Source organism: Nomascus leucogenys, chromosome 9, assembly GCF_006542625.1.
Source record: "Nomascus leucogenys isolate Asia chromosome 9, Asia_NLE_v1, whole genome shotgun sequence".
Lineage (NCBI taxonomy): Eukaryota > Metazoa > Chordata > Mammalia > Primates > Hylobatidae > Nomascus > Nomascus leucogenys.
This window is the reverse complement of record NC_044389.1, coordinates 45,881,459-45,899,886: the sequence shown is the minus strand read 5'-3', so window position 1 is coordinate 45,899,886 and position 18,428 is coordinate 45,881,459. Positions and strand designations below refer to the sequence as shown.

The 18,428-nt window shown below is 45.5% G+C and overlaps 1 protein-coding gene, 1 long non-coding RNA gene and 1 other non-coding gene across 3 annotated transcripts in view; 1 reads left to right on the top strand and 2 right to left on the bottom strand.

Moving 5' to 3' along the window:
* The window catches only part of IGFBP7 (insulin like growth factor binding protein 7), an 84,800-nt gene extending 71,644 nt beyond the window's left edge, over positions 1-13,156 (bottom strand). The window contains exon 1 of the mRNA XM_030818887.1: positions 12,597-13,156. Within this exon, the coding sequence (XP_030674747.1) occupies positions 12,597-13,071 (475 nt within the window). The 5' untranslated portion in view covers positions 13,072-13,156. The remainder of the gene's footprint in view (positions 1-12,596) is intronic.
* Positions 8,927-9,029, bottom strand: LOC115836831. Its single transcript, XR_004031838.1, has one exon. It is a non-coding gene; the product is annotated as a small nucleolar RNA U13 (small nucleolar RNA).
* LOC115836695 overlaps positions 12,482-18,428 on the top strand; it is a 93,478-nt gene continuing 87,531 nt past the window's right edge. Inside the window, exon 1 of the long non-coding RNA XR_004031714.1 lies at positions 12,482-12,690. This is a non-coding gene — a long non-coding RNA (uncharacterized LOC115836695). The remainder of the gene's footprint in view (positions 12,691-18,428) is intronic.

Genomic DNA, 18,428 nt, shown 5'->3' with positions numbered 1-18,428 from the left:
ATCCTGGGTGGGTCCCATTAGACTGTCCGCATTTGGACTCTGGGATCTTTCAAGAGATGGGCAGAACTCCCTGTTCTAGAATCTCTGCAGAGCAAGATGGAAGTTCCCACGAATTTTCTTTTTAAGAAAACTACCCTGTTATTTTTTTTACGCAGGTCTGAACATAGGTTTCAGATCTAACCTGGGAACACATGAGGCAGTATTGTGTTTGGACTGGTCAAAGTAGGACATCAGCAAGGCACTAATATATTAATTCATACTCAGTTCTATAATGCTAATAACAATAAACATGGAAACGAAACAGCATTTAGTGAAATCCTACTACATACCAGGTACCAATATTTTTCACGTATTGCCTCACTTAACTTCCCAAAACTCTAAGTATAATAACATTGTTATTATACCTGTCTTGCAGGTAAAAAAAAATCATGAATGAAGGAGGTTAGGGTCACACAAATAGTTAAGTGGCAGAGTGGGGATTTGACCCAGGTGGTCTGACTCCAAAGTTCATCTCCTTAACCACTCTGCTTTATTTCCTCTCGTATACCAGCCAATCTTGGCTTCTGGGTGACCTGGCACTAAAAGTTGAAAGTAACTGGTAGGGACAGCCCTGGGGTGAGCACTGGAGACCTGTCAAACCCACAGTCACACCATGGGGTTATAGCTATCTCCCCTACCCCTTGGGCTTGTCCTGAAAAGGGAGATAGGCTTGGGGCTGATATATGGGGTGGATTATGATCCTAAGACATGTGAAAAACTTCATCCCAATGGAGTGTCAAGAACAAAAGGGCTGACCATCTCTCCTGGATGACATGGACTGAGCTGGCTGCCTTTCAGAGGTGGCATGCCAAGTTTTTGCTTATTCGCTCTCTCGTGGGGGAACGTCAGGTGGCTCATAAGTCTGGGGATGGAGCTAGGAGGAGTGGACTGAGCAGGACTCACCATTTATAAAGTTACTGGCCAAGCTCTCTAACTAAGAAAGGGTTGGTGGGTGGAGAAAAGAAAATCCCACTTCTTTGAGCTCAGTCAGACGAGCAAAAGGGGCAGCATGCAGTAACAGGCCAGGCTGAATGGGTGAAAAGAAAGAGGCCTCAGATGAGAGGACATGGGGAGGCGGGAAAGGGGCACGAGCTGCTCACTTTGCCACATTGCAACTGGGTCCAGAACAGGCCTGCCCTGCCCTGCCAGTTATTTTCTAGTGAACCAAAGGCCCAGCAATGCAGAAAGAGCCAAGTCAGATCAACTTTTCCGTCCTGCTCTGAGGCTCTGATCTGAGACACAACAGAGCAGAGAGGGGCCTCTGGCTCCGAAGCCCTGGCCTGTCAAATATCTGGTGGTGTCTTGATCTCTGCCCCAGCCTTCCCTTTCCCACTGAGCTGAGCATTTCTACTAAGCAGCCACACTGAATGGACTCTCATCTCCCCTTCTCTCACTCAGAGAGCACTGCTGCACAAGCATTTCATTCTCCATCAAACACTCTATGGCTTCCTGAGGGGGGTCCTTTGGAAGCCAGGGGTGCAGTGTAATTGCTGCATCTGCTATTGAAATTCACTTTTGGAGTTCTGTTCCTGGAGCAGAAAGTTCTGAAAGCTCCCATGGAGAAGGAGCAGGCTCTGAATCCTGCAGGCTTGGGCTACCCTAAAAAATTCTTGAAGCCTCATTTCTGTGTGGTCTCTTTCAAAACCTTCTGAATGTTCCAGGAGATCTATTTCTTGATAAATTTTTCTTCCTTGCTTGGGGTCAGGCCAGAAGAGAGCAGAACAGATGTCAGATGGAAAGCTTTCCCAATTCAACCACTTGACCACTTGCACACTGATCTGTGGTGATGTAAATGAAAATGCCTTTGAGCATTTCTCACTCAGAGAAAAAGACAAACCTCTGTAGAAGCTGGAGACTTCCCTTCAAGAAAAACAACATGAAAGAACCGGATGATTGGAGTCAGCTGCCTTGCTGCCTGTAAGAATATGAAAGCCCTCTTTTTTTCTTCTCCCTCGAAAAGTCTAAATGGATTATGCTTAATTGAGTTCTCAAACCCCTGCATGAATTTTCCTACTGCAAGTTGTACCTAGCTGACAAAAATATGCTTCAATTAAAAAAAATGCAAATTCCTTAGACCATAGCTTAGATGTAGACTAAATATTATTACTCAAACTGGGAAAATTGATGGTGGGACAGTGCTGGAGTCAGGGGTTAAGGTCAACATTCAGGGTTAAACCTCAGGTGAAAGCGAATACTTGAGCATGTTGACAGTTACCTTAGTGATTCTTTTCCTCTAGCCTACTCAGAGTTACTACAAAGGCCTGGAAAATGATCAAACAGCACACGCAAACATTATGCTCCAAGAGGTCTTTCTTGGACTAATATTCATGCCAGCAGCCCTAGCACACTCGCTGATCCTTCGAGAGCCTCTGGATTGCAACTGAAGGGTTGGGCTCTAAGGTTTTTCTATTTTTTGAGACAGGGTCTCCTTCTGTCGTCCAGGTTGGAGTGCAGTGGCACAATCATAGCTGACTGCAGCCTTGACCTCCTGGGCTGAAAGTGATCCTCACACCTCAGCCTCCCAAGTAGCTAGGACTACAGGCACACCACCAAGCCCAGCTAATTTTGTAATTCTTTTTTTGGTAGAGATAGGGTCTCACACTATGTTGCCAGGGTTGGTCTTGAACTCCCGGTCTCAAGGGATCCTCCGCATCAGCCTCCCAAAGCACGGGGATTATAAGCAAGAGCCACTGTGCCCTGCCAGGCTCTATGTTTCTTATTTTTTTTTTTTTTGAGACAGGGTCTCACCTTGTCATCTAGGCTGGAGTGCAGTGGCACCAGCATAGCTTCCTGCAGCCTTGATGACTAGAGTGACCCTCTCACTTTAGCCTCCTGAGTAGCTGGGACTATAGGTGCTTCCCACCGTGCCTGGCCAATTAACAATTTTATTTTTATTTTTAGTAGAGATGAGATCTCACTATGTTGCCCAGGCTGGTCTTGAACTCCTGAGCTCAAGAGATCCTCCCACCTTGGCCTCCCAAAGTACTGGGATTACAAACAAGAGCCACTGTGCCTGACCAGGCTCTAAGATTGCTAATCTGGCTATAGAAGGACTAATGTTAGCCACCTCAGAGACATTCATTCATTTTAAGAAACAATCATCTTTCACTGAATATAATATGACATTTTTTAGAAGGCACAGCCTATGTACCATAAAGAGCCATCTCAACTCTGACATAAACTTTGTTATCATACAGAATGTTTATTTTATGCTAACGAAAGAGCTCTTTTAGATCTATTTAGACACAAATATATCATATATCCCCCTTGCTCACTCATCAAAAACAAAATATAGGCAAAATAAAATCAGGAAAGTCTTCCTAAAACTTTTTCACACCCAAGGGTTTGACTCTTCTGAATCTCTTTTGTTAGAAACTTCTTATTTTGAAATAATTCCGAATTTATAAAAAGAAAGCACAGAGAGTCAATGCTGCTGATCTACGTACCGCACTTTGAATAGCAAGCCTCTAGTAGAATACCTAAAGTAAGTGCCAGAATTGCTATTTACCACCTGTGTCACGTCTGACCTGCAGTGTCTTTATTTGGAATTTGGGATAATAATTCCCCTTACCTTCCAGGGTTGTTATGAGTAGCATATGAGGAAAATCCACAGAAGTCCTCAGCAAACTGTCAAGTGCTTCACAAATACCCGCTGTCATTATCACTCACGACGAGGCATGACGCAGATGCATTCCTTGCCCTCAAGGCATTTACAGTCTAGTTAATAATTCTTTACAGTTATTTGGGGCCGCACAGTCCGCATAGTTTACATAGTGCTTTCATATCTGTTACGTAATTTGACCTGCTCAATAATCCTGTGAAGGTATGAAATTGTACCTTCATTTATTATATACATTCTCCTGAAGTTTTGAGGGGGTTGTTTTCTCACAGTGGCCGAGCCTGCTTTGAACCTGTCGGTTTGGCCTTGGCCTTGTCAGTGCTCTGTACTGTGGGAACTTCATACTATATGAATGGGGCTTTGTCAACACGGGGTTCCCAGGTCTGTTTCACCTGAAATGAACCTTTCTTATTTTTCAGACACAAAACTTCTCTGCAACTCTGGCCTGCTTTTGGGACCAGAGGCCCCTCCCTGGATTCCTGGGACTGCTCCTCTCCCTGGTAACCCTCCCCTGGTAGGGACATTGATGGGGGTGAGGCTTATTGTTCGCTCCAGCTGTTTCGAATTAACCTTGACTGCTGTCCTCTGTGAAACAGTAAAGGCAATTCAACACATTAGCTTTTTCAAAAGGGCCATATCATTTTGCCATTAATCCAACTTGGGATAAAACAGAGGTCAACTATTTAACACAATCAATTTTATGTAAAAAAAAAAAATAAGTAAACGTTCCCCACCCCCCACCCCCCATTATCATCCTGGCTTTTTTCTTCTGATCTCATTTTCTCTCAGAGGCCTGGTGGAGGAGACGGTCTTGATTGACCTGGAAAAGCCATATATGACAGGCTGGGGAAGCTTCCCTTGGACATTTCTAGTCCTCCACTGCTACCCCCACATAAGAGTAAAAGACTCACTGGGAAATCTTTGAAATTACCTTAAATAAGCGGGCTTATTAATTCACATATACCTAAGTCTCCTTCCGTTTCAGAGCTTTCTAACTGTGCCACTCCTAAATTTCAAAAAAAGGTTACGTTCATATTCCCTGGCTTAAAAATTCTTTTGATGATAATTCAGGGTTCCCCAGCTGCTAAAAACAAGATGTTATTTGTCTAACAATGAAAAACACAGATGAGGTCAGATTGTTTGTGGGGTAGGGGTGGCTTGAGGTAAAGGCAGCATCATAATCTCATCCACTGTGGGGAGGAATTTTGAATCAGTGAAGGCTAGCTGGCCTTGGACTCCATCCAAGGGTGTTCTGTCGCTGAACTATCCAAGAGAGCCTTATAAGGTGGTTTCTTCTAGAAGGCCAGTCTACAGTGGACCCCGAGGGCAGGCTCTAGGGACAGGATGGAAATCATATTTCAGGATGTTAACACATGCCTGCTCAGCTTTATCATTCCATCTCAAAGCTGTATAGTTTAAGAGATTTAAAAATTATAAAATCCTCCCCCAGATGTGGCCCCTCCCCCTCAAGTTATTTCTCAGCTCTCCTAAAGAGAGTCTCCTGACTTCTGCCTGAACACAGTAACCTATTCAATAGTTTTTGCTGGAAAGTTCTTCCTGACGTGTCATCTAAATGTGCCTTGCGGCTATTTAATTCCAGGCCTTTTAATGCTGTCCTCCTGAAGAACTGTATTAAGAGAATAATTTGTCAGGCACCTTCCATTTAATAACTAATTCCCAAACGATGAAGACACATTAACTTGTCCTTTAGATTACTTTCCTCTGAAAGAATCCTAAGTCCTCTAAGGCCCCACTTTCTGTCCTTCAGTTTTTCACATCTTTCCTAAAATGCAGTGATTGAAACTGGACAAAATGATAATAAAGAACCAGTGGTTCACTCAATATTCTAGAAATTTCTGTGCTCAAGAAGGGCAGCTGAGGCCAGAAAAATTTTAAAGCATTTCTATTGGACTGGAGTAGACTCTTAGGGAAGGTGACTTTTTCTGTTTCTGATCTGAAAGCGGAGAGAAAGAGTAATAGGGACTCAGGGGGATGAGACTCCTGAAAGGAGCAAGTGGTGGTGATTTGGAGGCAGGACTGGCTCATAAGGCAAGCGAGGTGCGGACACTTTATGAGCAGTCACTGAATAAGCAAAAGCTCCACAAGGGCTTTTCACTCCCAAGTAGCAAGCAGCTTGCCACGGCAGGCTGGGAACCCGGATTTGACAATGCTTCGAAGATCAGAGAGGGAAGTCTTGGGAAGGAGGGTAGGCATCTGTTGTTGTGATTACAGTAACAGCTTCCTTATGGGAGTCTCTGACTGTAGTCTCACCCCCTTCCAATCCATTCTCCCAACAGCAGCCAACAAAGCTTTTCTAAAAGCACAAATCCAGCTCCATCCCTCAGCACTCCCACTGCTCTGTGACAGCGTCTCAGCTCCTTAAGGGGTCACAGGCCCTCCCCTACCACTGGGCTCTGTCACGCGGCCAGCTGCCTCCTTCTTCCTAGGCAGTCCCACCAAACCTCATGTGAGTCTTTCTGCTGGCTATGCTCTGGTTATCTCCTTTCTCTTAAAAAATTGTTTTAACTGATAACTGAAAATTGTATATATATGGTATACAACATGATGTTCGGATGCATGTAGACATTTTGGAATGGCTAAATCAGGCTATTTAACATATGCATTACCTCATACATTTTTTATGTGTGTGTGGTAACAACATTTAAAGTCTATGATCTTAGAACTTTTCTTTTCTTTTTTTTTTTTTTTTTTTTTTGAGGCAGGGTCTTGCTCTGTTACCCAGGCTGGAGTGCAGTGGTATGATCATGGCTCACTGCAGATTTGACCTCCTGGTCTCAAGTAATCCTCCCGCTTCAGCCTCCCAAGTAGCTGGGACTACAGGTGTGCGCCACCACACCCAGCTAATTTTTTAATTTTTTTATAGAGATGAGGTCTCACTATGTTGCTCAGGCTGGCAATTTTCAGGTATATAATATATTGTTATTAATTATAGTCACCATGAGGGGCAATAGATCTCTTGAACTTATGTCTCCTCTCTAACTAAACTTGTGTGTCCTTTGACCAACATCTTGCCAATCCTGTCCCCTCCTCCCAACCCCATCTCTGGTAACTGATGTTCTATTTTCTGCTTCTATGAGTTTGACTTTTTTTAGATTCCACGTATAAGTGAGATCACATAGCATTTGTCGTTCTGTGCTTGGCTTTTTTTCACTTAATATAATCCCTTCCAGGTCCCCTCATGTTGTGGCAATGACAAAATTTCCTTCTTTTTAAAGGCTGAATAGTATTCTATTGTAAATATACAGTGTTTTCTTCTCATCTCCCTTCTAACTCTACCACAACCTCTGTGCTAGCTCTTCTCCAGCCAATTCCTTCTTATCCCTGTCTCAGTCAGGACATCATTTTTCCACTAAATGATTCTTGGCTTTTCCTCCACAAACCTGGGTCCCCTCCTCTGGCTCTCTGACTGTCCTCATGGTACTACTGTGTTAGTTTAGTGAAGTATTATACTGACTTGCACTCCCGAGGTTAAACCAGACAATTAACAACTTCATTTAATTTGAAACCCCTTTGTTTCAACTTTCAATGAAGTTCATAAATTTACTGAAGGATAGTAGAACATGGGCATTTAAATGATACATTATCAACATAAAAAATGAGTCTAATGAATCTAAAATGAGCTTCTCAAAGAATGGAGGTTTAAAACTCACCAAATAAAATGAGTTCCTGAAAATCAAAATCTATACTGAAGCATTTTCCACTTACAGAAAGTTTCTATAGCTCTGGACCTAATTTTACTCAGCAAGGGGACATGGAAATGTTGGGATTTGGGGGGAAAAGTTACCATCCAATGTCAGAGTTCAGGATTGCTGATGACAGAAAGGAAGGCAAATCAATGTCAGATGAATTCCCTGGCCTAGACTTTAGGAAGGCAGAAAATGCTAGGAGGAAAGAGAGCAGACAGGCGGGAGAGGGGCTTTCCTGCATTTCCAAACAGGAAGGTGCTTTCTTAAGAGGATTCCTTTGTTAATCAACAAATATTTATGATATGCCCAACTATTAGCCAGACACTGTGTTTATAAGGAGTTATAAGATGAAATCCCTCCTTTACAATGGTTACAGTCTAGTGGGGAAGACAGACATTCAAAGAGTCCTTTTGCAGCAGTTGGGGAAGGTCTATAGTAGCCAACTTGTTCTCCACTCAGGGCCCAAGGCCTTGCTGTTCCCTTTGCTGAAATCCTCCCAAGGGTTCTTAGCATGGTTCTACTCATCTCACTTAATACTGCTCATTCATCGGAGTCTCTATCCTATTTCTCTGATGTACACCCTTCTCAGCATGTACACATTGTGTGAAAATATGTTTCCTTGTTTCTGTATATCTTATTCAAGGCTACTTACCCTGAGATTAGGAGAGTGCCTAGGCAATTCATAGGTTGATTCATTCATGGATTCATGCATTAGACAGGTGTTTAAAGTACATACTACATACCATGCACTTATCTAGGTCCTTGGGTCTGTCTATATGAGGGAGCAAAATCTCCCTTCCCACCTGGAGCTTACTTTCATGTTGAATAATGACAACAACTAATGTTCATCCAATGCTTTCTATGGATAATATTCATGACATTTAATCTTCATGACAACCCTATGAGATAGATAATGGTTATAATCCCTGTCTTATAAGTGAGCAAAACCCTGGGCAGACAGGTCAAATAACTTGCTCAAGGCTATAGTTAGTAAGTGGTCAAGATTCACACCAAGGGAGTCTGGCTTGAGAGCTCCTCATCTGAACTTCTCTGCTATACTGCCTCTTATATACAGATGCACAGTACACGTGGAATAAATATTAGTTGAAACAATGGCTGGATGCGTAGCTCTAGAAGAACAAATACATCATTTTGGGGTGGGGAAAGTCAGAATGCTTCACAGAGAAACTGACAGAGCTGATCCTTGAAGGCTAGGTAAGAGCTCATTTAAAAAATTTTTTTTTTGAGACGGAGTCTTGCTCTTTTGCCCAGGCCAGAGTGCAGTGGCGCTATCTCGGCTCACTGCAAGCTCCGCCTCCTGGGTTCACGCCATTCTCCTGCCTCAGCCTCCCAAGTAGCTGGGACTACAGGCGCCCGCCACCACGCCCGGCTAATTTTTTGTATTTTTAGTAGAGACGGGGTTTCACTGTGTTAGCCAGGATGGTGTCGATCTCCTGACCTCGTGATCCTCCCGCCTTTGCTTCCCAAAGTGCTGGGATTACAGGCGTGAGCCACTGCGCCCAGCCGCCCATTTTTTAAATTTTTATTTTTTTTTCTTTCATGTCAGACAGGTAATGTGCCAATGTCATAAAAGGCTTGGGGGTGACATACCTCACACATGTGTATGAACACTCAATCATCATGCTTATGAACTACAAAAGGATCATAGGTAAGAGTTCAAAGGATGGAAAGGAAGTGTAGGAGGGTGTGATTGTGGCTCGTGTGGAGGTGAGAGGCATTGCAGGCAGAAGGCACAACTTCTACAGAGGCATGAAAGCATAGAGACATATGTGCTGAAGTGTGAATAGCAGACACTGTGGCTAGTGCATAAAGGAGGTTGGAGAGAAGAGGTCAAAATAATAGAATGGAGTTATATTGTGAAGGGCCTGTTATGTCCTGCTAGGTAGTTTGAACTTGGTCCTAAAGGTACTAAGAAGGGAGACCCTTAAGAATGACATTCTGATTCCAGAAGTGAAAATTAATTCTAAGGGAGAAAGGATGGTACCTAATGAGACCAAAGCGGCTGAAATGGGATTGCCAAAGAGCTCAGATTTAAAAGACTATGAACAAAAGGTATAACGAGTAACTGGAATAGAGAAGCATCATGTTCTCTTCCAACTATGAAATTTTATTATATATCTTAGCTTCATTGTATCAACTTCTTTTCATAAAATGGAATCTTCAAATTCCCCCTTCTGGTTACCCATGACTTCAGGGACCTCAATACAGTCTAATGGCAGTAAATTCATAATGACAGTTCCAAGATTTGAAATTATTTGCTGATTATCTTTCAGACATATTTTCAAGCAGATCGCTTTGCCTCCTACCAGAGAGGTATGGAAAACAAGCAGACCAAGATCTCTTCCCAGGTGGGTAAGTGGTGATCTTAGAAAGGAGGAAGACTGGGGCAAGCTCCAGAGCTCCAGGGCAAGTGCTCTGGGAGGTGAGTTTGTAACTTGTACAGATACTTTCTTAATCAGCAACATCAAATCTGTTTTGTACATCGCTGGTATATAGCACCTAGTACAGCGTGACTCAAGCTAGCTGCTCAGTAAATGCATGTTAAATGGGACCAAAGACCAGAAGGCAGATTGAATCACACCTTTGTGGCTGAATCCCACAATGCTGCCCCTACCTGGCCCCTACTCAAGTTATACTCAAGCATAACTTAAGTTTCTTCTGAGAATAGAAAGGAACCTAGAGGTCTAGAGGAACCTAGACAATGCATTTCCTATTCTGTGCAAAGCCCCAGTATGAAATGGCACAGAAGTAAATGGCACTCTGTCCAGTTTGCTTCTATGATTGTCAAAACCCATCCAGGTGTCAGAAGAAATATTTAGGGGACGTGATAGGGATCAGTCTATTGTCTCTGCTGTGGAAAGGTTCTGCTGTGGGAAAGGCTTCCCATTCTCTTCTGCTCTCTCTGGCATTCTCCTATAAATGGTCTCTGCCATTTAGACCTCATCTCTCTCAATTTAGGATGAGAAGAAATGGCTAATGTAAGTCAAGGTTTCCAGTTTTAGATGCTGTTTTCTCTAACGTTTCCCCAAATATAAAGAAAAGCCGGGCCGGAACCCTCAAAGGGTTTGCAGTCTGGAGAGGTACTGAGCTGGATGTACGTGGTAACGAGGTTATGAAACTGGTTCTATATTGACTGTCAGTCTCAGTATTTTATAATCAGACTGTGTGAGTGTTTGGTGATGTAAGTAGCAGGTGAGAAAAAGGAATATTAAGTATAAACCAGAAATTGACAACACTTGAACAATCACCAAGCTAACCTTCTGCTCTGATAAGGCAAGTATCTGTCATTTTGAAAAAACTATAAAGTTCCCCATTGTAATGTTTATAAGAAAATCTCAATATTTGGAATAAGTTCTTAAATAACGCACATTTATCTTTTCATGATGTGACCGACAAATGAGATCCAAAGTAACAAATAACTGTTTCTATTGGAAAAATATGCAGATTATTTTGGGTTGCAATTTTCTAAGTTTAAGGTGATGATACTATAAATAGTTAATAGTGAGTTACACAATTTAAGGCTTTCAACAGTGAACTCTGAAATTGATGACATACAACCTATTAGTTTGTGGACTTCTGGGAAAAGCTCTAAAGAAAGAATTTGGAAATTCTGGAGAAAGTCTGAACTGTGTTAAAGAAGCAACAGCTTCTGTAATCTCAGAACTGCCTCCTCTCCCTTTTCTACCTTGGCTAAGATCAGGAGCTGCCAACATTGAACGTCTGACTTTCCCTTGAAAATACTGCCAATGGAAAATGTTATTTCAGGCATTAGAGTTAAAATTTCTCTCTCTCTCTCTCTCTGTGTGTGTGTGTGTGTGTGTGTGTGTGTGTATTTGCAAGTCTAGACTTTATTTTCTTTTTTCTTTCTTTTTTTTTTTTTTTTTGAGATGGAGTCTCTGTCTGTCACCCAGGCTGGAGTGCTGTGGTGTGATCTCGGCTCACTGCAACCTCCGCCTCCCAGATTCAAGCGATTCTCCTGCCTCAGCCTCCTGAGTAGCTGGGATTACAGGCATGCACCACCGTGCCCAGCTAATTTATATATATATTTTTTATTAGAGATGGGGTTTCACCATGTTGGTCAGGCTGATCTTAAACTCCTGACCTCGTGATCTGCCCATCTTGGCCTCCCAAAGTGCTGGGATTACAGGCATAAGCCACCCCACCCGGCATGTTTTCTTATTTCATTTACAGCAAGCTTGGAATTGTTTGGAATAAAATAAACAATCAAACATAATCTCAAAGACATTTCTGCTGAACAGTGCATCCTGGGGACAAATTATGCAAAACAATACAAATCAAAGAAACAGGAAGGAAAAACAAAATGGTCAGAAGGTTGACAACAAAGTGCATCACAAAAACATTCTTCAAAGAGTTTGTATTTTATTTTTGCCCACAAATAATTAGCTAGTTAGATTACTGTTTGAGAACCTATAATTTTTAGAAAGTGGACTATTTTCTTCAATACTAAGAAATCAGAGCTGTGCACGGTGGTTTATGCCTGTAATCCCAGCAGGCCGGGATTACTTGAGCTCAGGAGTTCGAGACCAGCCTAGGCAACATAGTGAAACTCCGTCTCTACAAAACAAAACAAAACGAAACAAAACAAAACAAAACAAAAATTGGCCAGGCGTGGTGGCACAGGCTTGTAGTCCCAGCTACTTGGGAGGCTGAGGCAGGAGGATCGCTTGAGGCAGAGGTTGCAGTGGGCCGAGATCATGCCACTGCCCTCCACCCTGGGCGACAGAGCAAGATCCTATCTTAAAAAAAAAAAAAAATCTGTCTGGAAGTCCTTACTTTATATTTCATTGTCAAACTCCTTTCCCCCATCTCTTGACTTCACCTCTCTCTCCATCCCCAAGCCAAGAAAGAATGATGAGAAATGGACAGATGTTAGCACGAGTTGGGTGCGCTTTGGGCATGGGGAAGTCTGAGGTCTCGGAAAATCTTTTGTACATATACACCCGGCCCTCACTTTCTTGACGCACGCACCAAACTCTCAAAACCACCAAAAAGGAGAAGGGGGGGGGGCGTCGCCCACCGCTCCTGGCATTCCGCGGCTGCCAACTCTTTCCCTCCCATCTGGCTCCTCGGATGCCCGCGGGGGAATCGCGGTGAGCAGCGCGGGGCGAGGCCGCCGCGGACGCCCCGTCGGATGTGCCCTTCGCTGGGCCGAGCGGGGCAGGGTTGGAGAGGGAAGCGCTCGTGCCCACCTTGCTCGCAGGTGCCCTTGCTGACCTGGGTGATGGCCTTCTCCCCGCGGCTCTCGGCCCTCTGGCTGGCGGCGCGCAGCTGGCAGCCGCTCGGGTAGGTGGTGCCGTCGCTGCCGCACACCGGGTAGCGGCTCTTGCACACGCACACGCCGCTTACCCCCGGACCGCCGGCTGCTGCCCCGGCTTTACCCTTCCGCCTCTTGCGGCTCTTCACGCACTCCATGCCCGGCGCGCAGTACCCCCTGCCGGCGCCGCCGCCCCCGCACGGCTCGCCCTCGCCGCGGGCGCACATCGGGCAGCAGCCGCACGCGTCGCGGGTCTCGCCCAGCAGGCAGCCCAGCGGGGGCAGGGGCGGGCAGGCGGCCGGCTCGCAGGGGCCGCAGGTGTCCGAAGAGGAGGAAGAGGAGAGGGGCAGGAGCAGGGGCAGCAGCCCGGCGGCGCCGAGGAGCAGGGCGCGCAGCGACGGCCGCTCCATGGCGGGGTGCGGTGGCGGCGGCAAGGGCGCGAGTGAGCCGTGTCGGGAAGGCCTGCGCCTTAAACCCGCCGCCCCGCCCGGCCCGTAGGCGGGAACCACACCCCAGGGCGGTGAGAGCGCGGGGCCCCCGCCCGTGCCGCCCTCCCGGCCCCGCGGGGCCTGCGCGCGCGCTCCTGCTGGCGTGAGGGGGTGAGCGGCCACCCGGCGTGACCGGCCCATGGGCGCTCGGTCTCACGCCCGCTTCGCAGAGCTCACCCTGCCAGCTCTTGCTCGGTCCCCAGTCCCCTGCCCCGAGCCCTCAGGGATCGCACCGCAGTGCGAGCGGCTCCTCCACCCTCTGGTTTCTCCCCGTTTCCAGTCAATATATTTAAACTTCTTAACAACCACGGCTTCGAGACGACCCAGCGTTTCATCTATTAAATCCTCCGTGGGCCTGAGACACCTGAGTGCTCAGTACTCTGTGGTTTGGGAAGCTCTCTTAAGAACAAGCTGTTAAAAACCCCCACTTGTGGACTGTGTCCCCGCTGGCCACAGGCCTGCTGTGGTCTTGGGTGTCAAGCACTGAAAGGACAAATCGTTGCCAACACTTCCCTTTCTGGAACCTCCTAACTGCCTGCACCTCCCTCTCCGCTTTGTCTCCCAGTGGCATTCAACGAGACTCTGCTTTTTTTGTGCTGAGCCGTTTTCAGTGAGTACTGGAATCCGTGTGAGAGCTGTGCCCTTGTTTTGAGTTCTTGCTGAACTGCTCGCCCTCCAGCAAGCCTCTCGGGAGAACAGAGCGCAGCTGAGAGGAGCAGGGGTCCCAGCTCCTTCCTCGTTGGAGCTGCCACGGAGGCACCTAAAGCGCCCCCAGTCTTCACCAGCATTCCAGGAGGTTTTTGATACAAACGGTGGACTCTTCCTCAGTCTTTCTGCGAAGTGCTCTGCAAACTCAACTTGAAAGCCTCTCTTCCCAGGAACACTGGCCTCTCCAACGCAGACATGGAAGTTGCTTTCACTTTTTAACTGAATGTGTAACACTGCAGCCTGCATTATTCTGCATGTCACATTGTGGTTCTTTTGTGTTCTTTTTCTTAGCATAAATCCAGGGATTTACAGGGTTGCTGACTGAAAGCCAGCAGTTCAGTTCATAATCCCATTAGCAATGTAAAGAACTCATTCTCAACAGACTCTTACAAGGATAATTATTGCAAATTTTTTTTGAAAATTAAATGACCACAAAATTGGGGGGGGAGAGGAGAGTGGGGAAACATCCTTCCATCCAGAAAAACCTAGCACTGCTTTTTGGCCTCTCCTTAGTGTATTATAGACACGTGGAGCATTTTTTTTTCCCTCAAGGGTCATATGTTGACCTGACAGTTGTTTAAAAAACAATGAAAAATCTTTACAGCAGAGTTTTCCTAAATATTTTTGTCTTTGTTCCATCCTAAGAGATGCAGTTTACATGACCCATCTGTTTTCTTGAAAAGGAAACAAATGCAGAGTGCACTCTATTTCCTATTGTATTTAATTTCTTTCCTTCTTTCTTTTCTTTTCTTTCTTTTTCTTTCTTTTTTTTTTTTTTTGAGATGAAGTCTCCCTGTGTCGCCTAGTTTGGAGTGCAGCGGTGAGATTTTGGCTCACTGCAACCTCTGCCTCCCAGCTTCAAGCAATCCTTCTGCCTCAGCCTCCTGAGTAGCTGGTATTACAGGCATGCACCAACATGCCCAGCTAATTTTTGTATTTTTACTAGAGACAGGGTTTCACCGTGTTGCCCAGGCTGATCTCGAACTCCTGACCTCAAGTGATCCACTTGCCTCGGCCTCCAAAACTGTTGGGATTACAGGTGTGAGCCACTATACCCGGTCCTGATTTCCTTTTTATTAATTCACTGGTCAAGAGCCACTAAATTGGTTCCATGATCTAGTATGACGATCTGTCATAGTTTTAGATTCTCCAGAAGCTTACTCTGAGACAAGGATTCCAGTGCAAGTAGGCCACCTGAGAAGCCACATCAGGACACACAGATTGAGGGTTGGGGCAGGCAGGTGAGCAAGCAGGAAGGGAAGACAGCCAATAAAGGTGCTTATCTCCGCAGCCAGAAGAAGCCCTCAGGCTCTACAAACTGTGTGTGTGTGTAGGCCATGTGGGTGGGCAGTGGCAGCAGCTGTATGCTAAGTGCTGTCACCCACAGTGTGTGAAGGTCCTGCATCAGAGCCAACAGTGAGAATGCAAGCATGCGCCACAGCAGAGTCCCTTTGAGGAACCTCCTCACTGCCCAGGAAGCAAAGAAAACAAGCAAGTTTCTGGTCACTGAAAGGGGAACCCGAGCTCTGTGATAGCGCCAGTCAAGCTGGAGGACCTGAAAACAAGAAGAGATGTTAGAAAAAAGGCAGGTGAATGGAGCCTTTAAAAGAGTAAGTTGACAACTCCACCCTTCCAATAACAGATATATTGTCACCTGTTCAGCTTCAGTTTTAGTGAGGTGGAGAGGCTGGATGTGGAGATGGAGATATTTTTACTTCTTCCTGTTTAATTGGTGCCTTTTGTTGCTTTTTCTTGCTTAATTGCCCTGGTTAGAACCTCCAGTATAATGTTGAACAGAAGAGGTGAGTGGACACCCTTGTCCCAGTGCTCACCTTAGAGGGAATTTGTTAGTTTTTCACCATTAAGTATGAAGTTAGCTGTGGGCATTTCATAGACAGTCTTATCAGGTTGAGGAAATTCCTTTCTATTCTGTTGATTGAGTGTTTTTTATCATGAAGTGGTGTTGAATTTTCTTTTCTTTTCTTTTTTTTTTTTGAGACGGAGTCTCGCTCTGTTGCCCAGGCTGGAGTGCAGTGGCGCAATCTTGGCTCACTGCAACCTCCACCTCCCGGGTTCAAGCCATTCTCCTGCCTCAGCCTCCCGAGTAGCTGGGATTACAGGCACATGCCACCAAGCTCAGCTAATTTTTGTATTTTTAGGAGAGACTGGGTTTCACCATGTTGGTCAGGCTGGTCTCGAACTCTTGACCTTGTGATCCACCCGCCTCAGCCTTCCTAGAGTGCTGGAATTACAGGTGTGAGCCATCACGCCTGACAGAGAGTACATTTTAAATGTTCTTGCCTCAAAAATGATAAGTATGTGAGGTAAAGGATATGTTAGTTAGCTTAATCTAGTCATTCCACAATACATACATATATAAAATCATCATGTACACTGTAAATATACACAATTTTTTGTCAATTAAAATTTTTTTTAATGTTTAAAAAGAATCATTCCTGCTTTCTGACAGCACCCCAATCCATAGCAAACCTCCTGCTTCCTTAGACCTTCCCCTAAATTACTCAACCAAAGTCCAAATCCTATAATAGGCTCTTTCTAACACCCCCTTACTAAGACCCCCATAGTTCCATATGGTGTCTATCCTCCCTTGCTACAATGAGTGATAAACTCAACTTATTCAACTACAGGTGCATTCCTGTGATCCTTGGCTGAAGGATAATGATGCAAGAGATATATGCCCCCCTCCCTCCTACACTACTTCAGCTCAATATTCCCCCAGCCCACAGGACACTCCCAAACCCTTTGCTGATGGGTCCTTGTACTTGGAGGGCACCCTTCTTGGTGGAGTATCTCTAAGACTACTCAGTCTGGCAAGTTTCTTGGTATCTGTGGGAAACCTGTGGTGCTGTGCAGCCTGCCCCTGTGAAGTCCCTCTATGTCCAGCCAGCACAGGGCCAGAAGCCAGCCTGCCTATTCAGGAGACATCTAACTGGACAACGGAATGCTTGTCTCTTTTTCTTGCAGACATCACAGATCTCTTGGCTCCATTACCCTTGTCTTCTTAGGAGTTGGGGGGTGGGCAGTGATTAAGGGGAGGAGAAACCTGCTTTCTCCAGTAAGCTCTCACCCCAAACCTGTTTATATGTGCCTGTGTGTGGGGTGGGGGGGGGTGGGGGGATGGTGTGTGGGGCTTGTGGTGCTTGTGGCAGGGACGTGTAGCATTGAGGAGCATTCTGGTTCAATTTTTTTTTTTTTGAGACAAGGTCTTGCTCTGTCACCTAGGCTAAAGTGCAGTGGTACAATCATAGCTCACTGCAGCCTCAAATTCCTGGGCCCAAGCGATCCCCCTATTCAGCCTCCTAAATAACTGAGATTACAGGTGCATATCACCATACCTGATTATTAATAATTTTTCTTTGCTTTTGTAGAGACAGAGTCTCATTATATTGCTCAGGCTGGTCTCCAACTCCTGATGTCAAGTGATCCTCCTGCCTTGGCCCCCCAAAGTGCTGGGATTATACGCATGAGCCACCACACCTGCCCCTGGTCCAATTCTTGGTGGCTCTGCTTTAGAATGTGGGGACACATAGCACCTATAGTTTTAGGTTGTAGATCCTAGTGCCATTTTTTAGGCAAGGGAAGAGTTGTTCTATTCAACAGTCTGTTACGATAGTTATCTATCATCTTTATTATTTCATTTTTTTTCTCCTTTCTCTCCTTATTCGTTATCACCATTAGTAAGTCAGAGATTGTCAGGTGATGGGGTAGGGTGTATCTGATCACCCAAGCTCAGATAAACAGTGCATGAAAAGGGGCTAAACCAGTGGAAACCACTGTGGCACATTCCAGCTGCCACAAGAAGTTCAGCTTAGCTGAAGCAAGGTGAGTATGTGGAGAAGTGGGGAGAAATGAGTCTGGAGAGAGGGCAGATGACAGATGATGAAGGGCCTTGCATACTGCACCCAGAGCTTTGGACTGCATCTTATAGATGACTGTGAGCTGTTGAGGGGTGCAGGGGAGAGGCAAGGTCAGGTTGTGGTGTTGGAAGGTCATTACAGAAGAGGGAAATGGATCATAGCAGGGACAGACTTGAAGAAGGAATGCAGTTTCCACAATGCAGGGGCTACTGTCAGCCTATGCTGTGTCTTTATGGTAATTAAAAAAAACCACCTCCACTGGGCAGATGCAGCACTGAGGGTTCAAGACTTGGCAAGCAGGTGGTTGCTTTGTGTGAAGAAAAAGGTGTCCCTTTCTCTGATGAAGCAGACCCAGTCCACACGAAGATGCGTGGCCCAGCAGGTGGAGAACTGAATTGTAGTCTTCCTTGCTCCCTGGGCTGGGTGCCCTTGTGCAGTATGCAAACTGCATGTCCCTACAGGGGAGCGTGGCCTCATGCTAATAGTGTGTCTGGTACAGAATTGGCAATCAATTAAAATTTTTTTCTTTTCTTTTTTTCTTTTTTTTTTTTGAGACAGTGTTTTGCTCTTGTCACCCAGGCAGTGGTGAAATCTCGTCTCACTGCAACTTCTGCCTCCCGGATTCAAGCGATTCTCCTGCCTCAGCCTCCTGAGTAGCTGGGGTTACAGGTGCCCACCACCATGCCTGGCTAA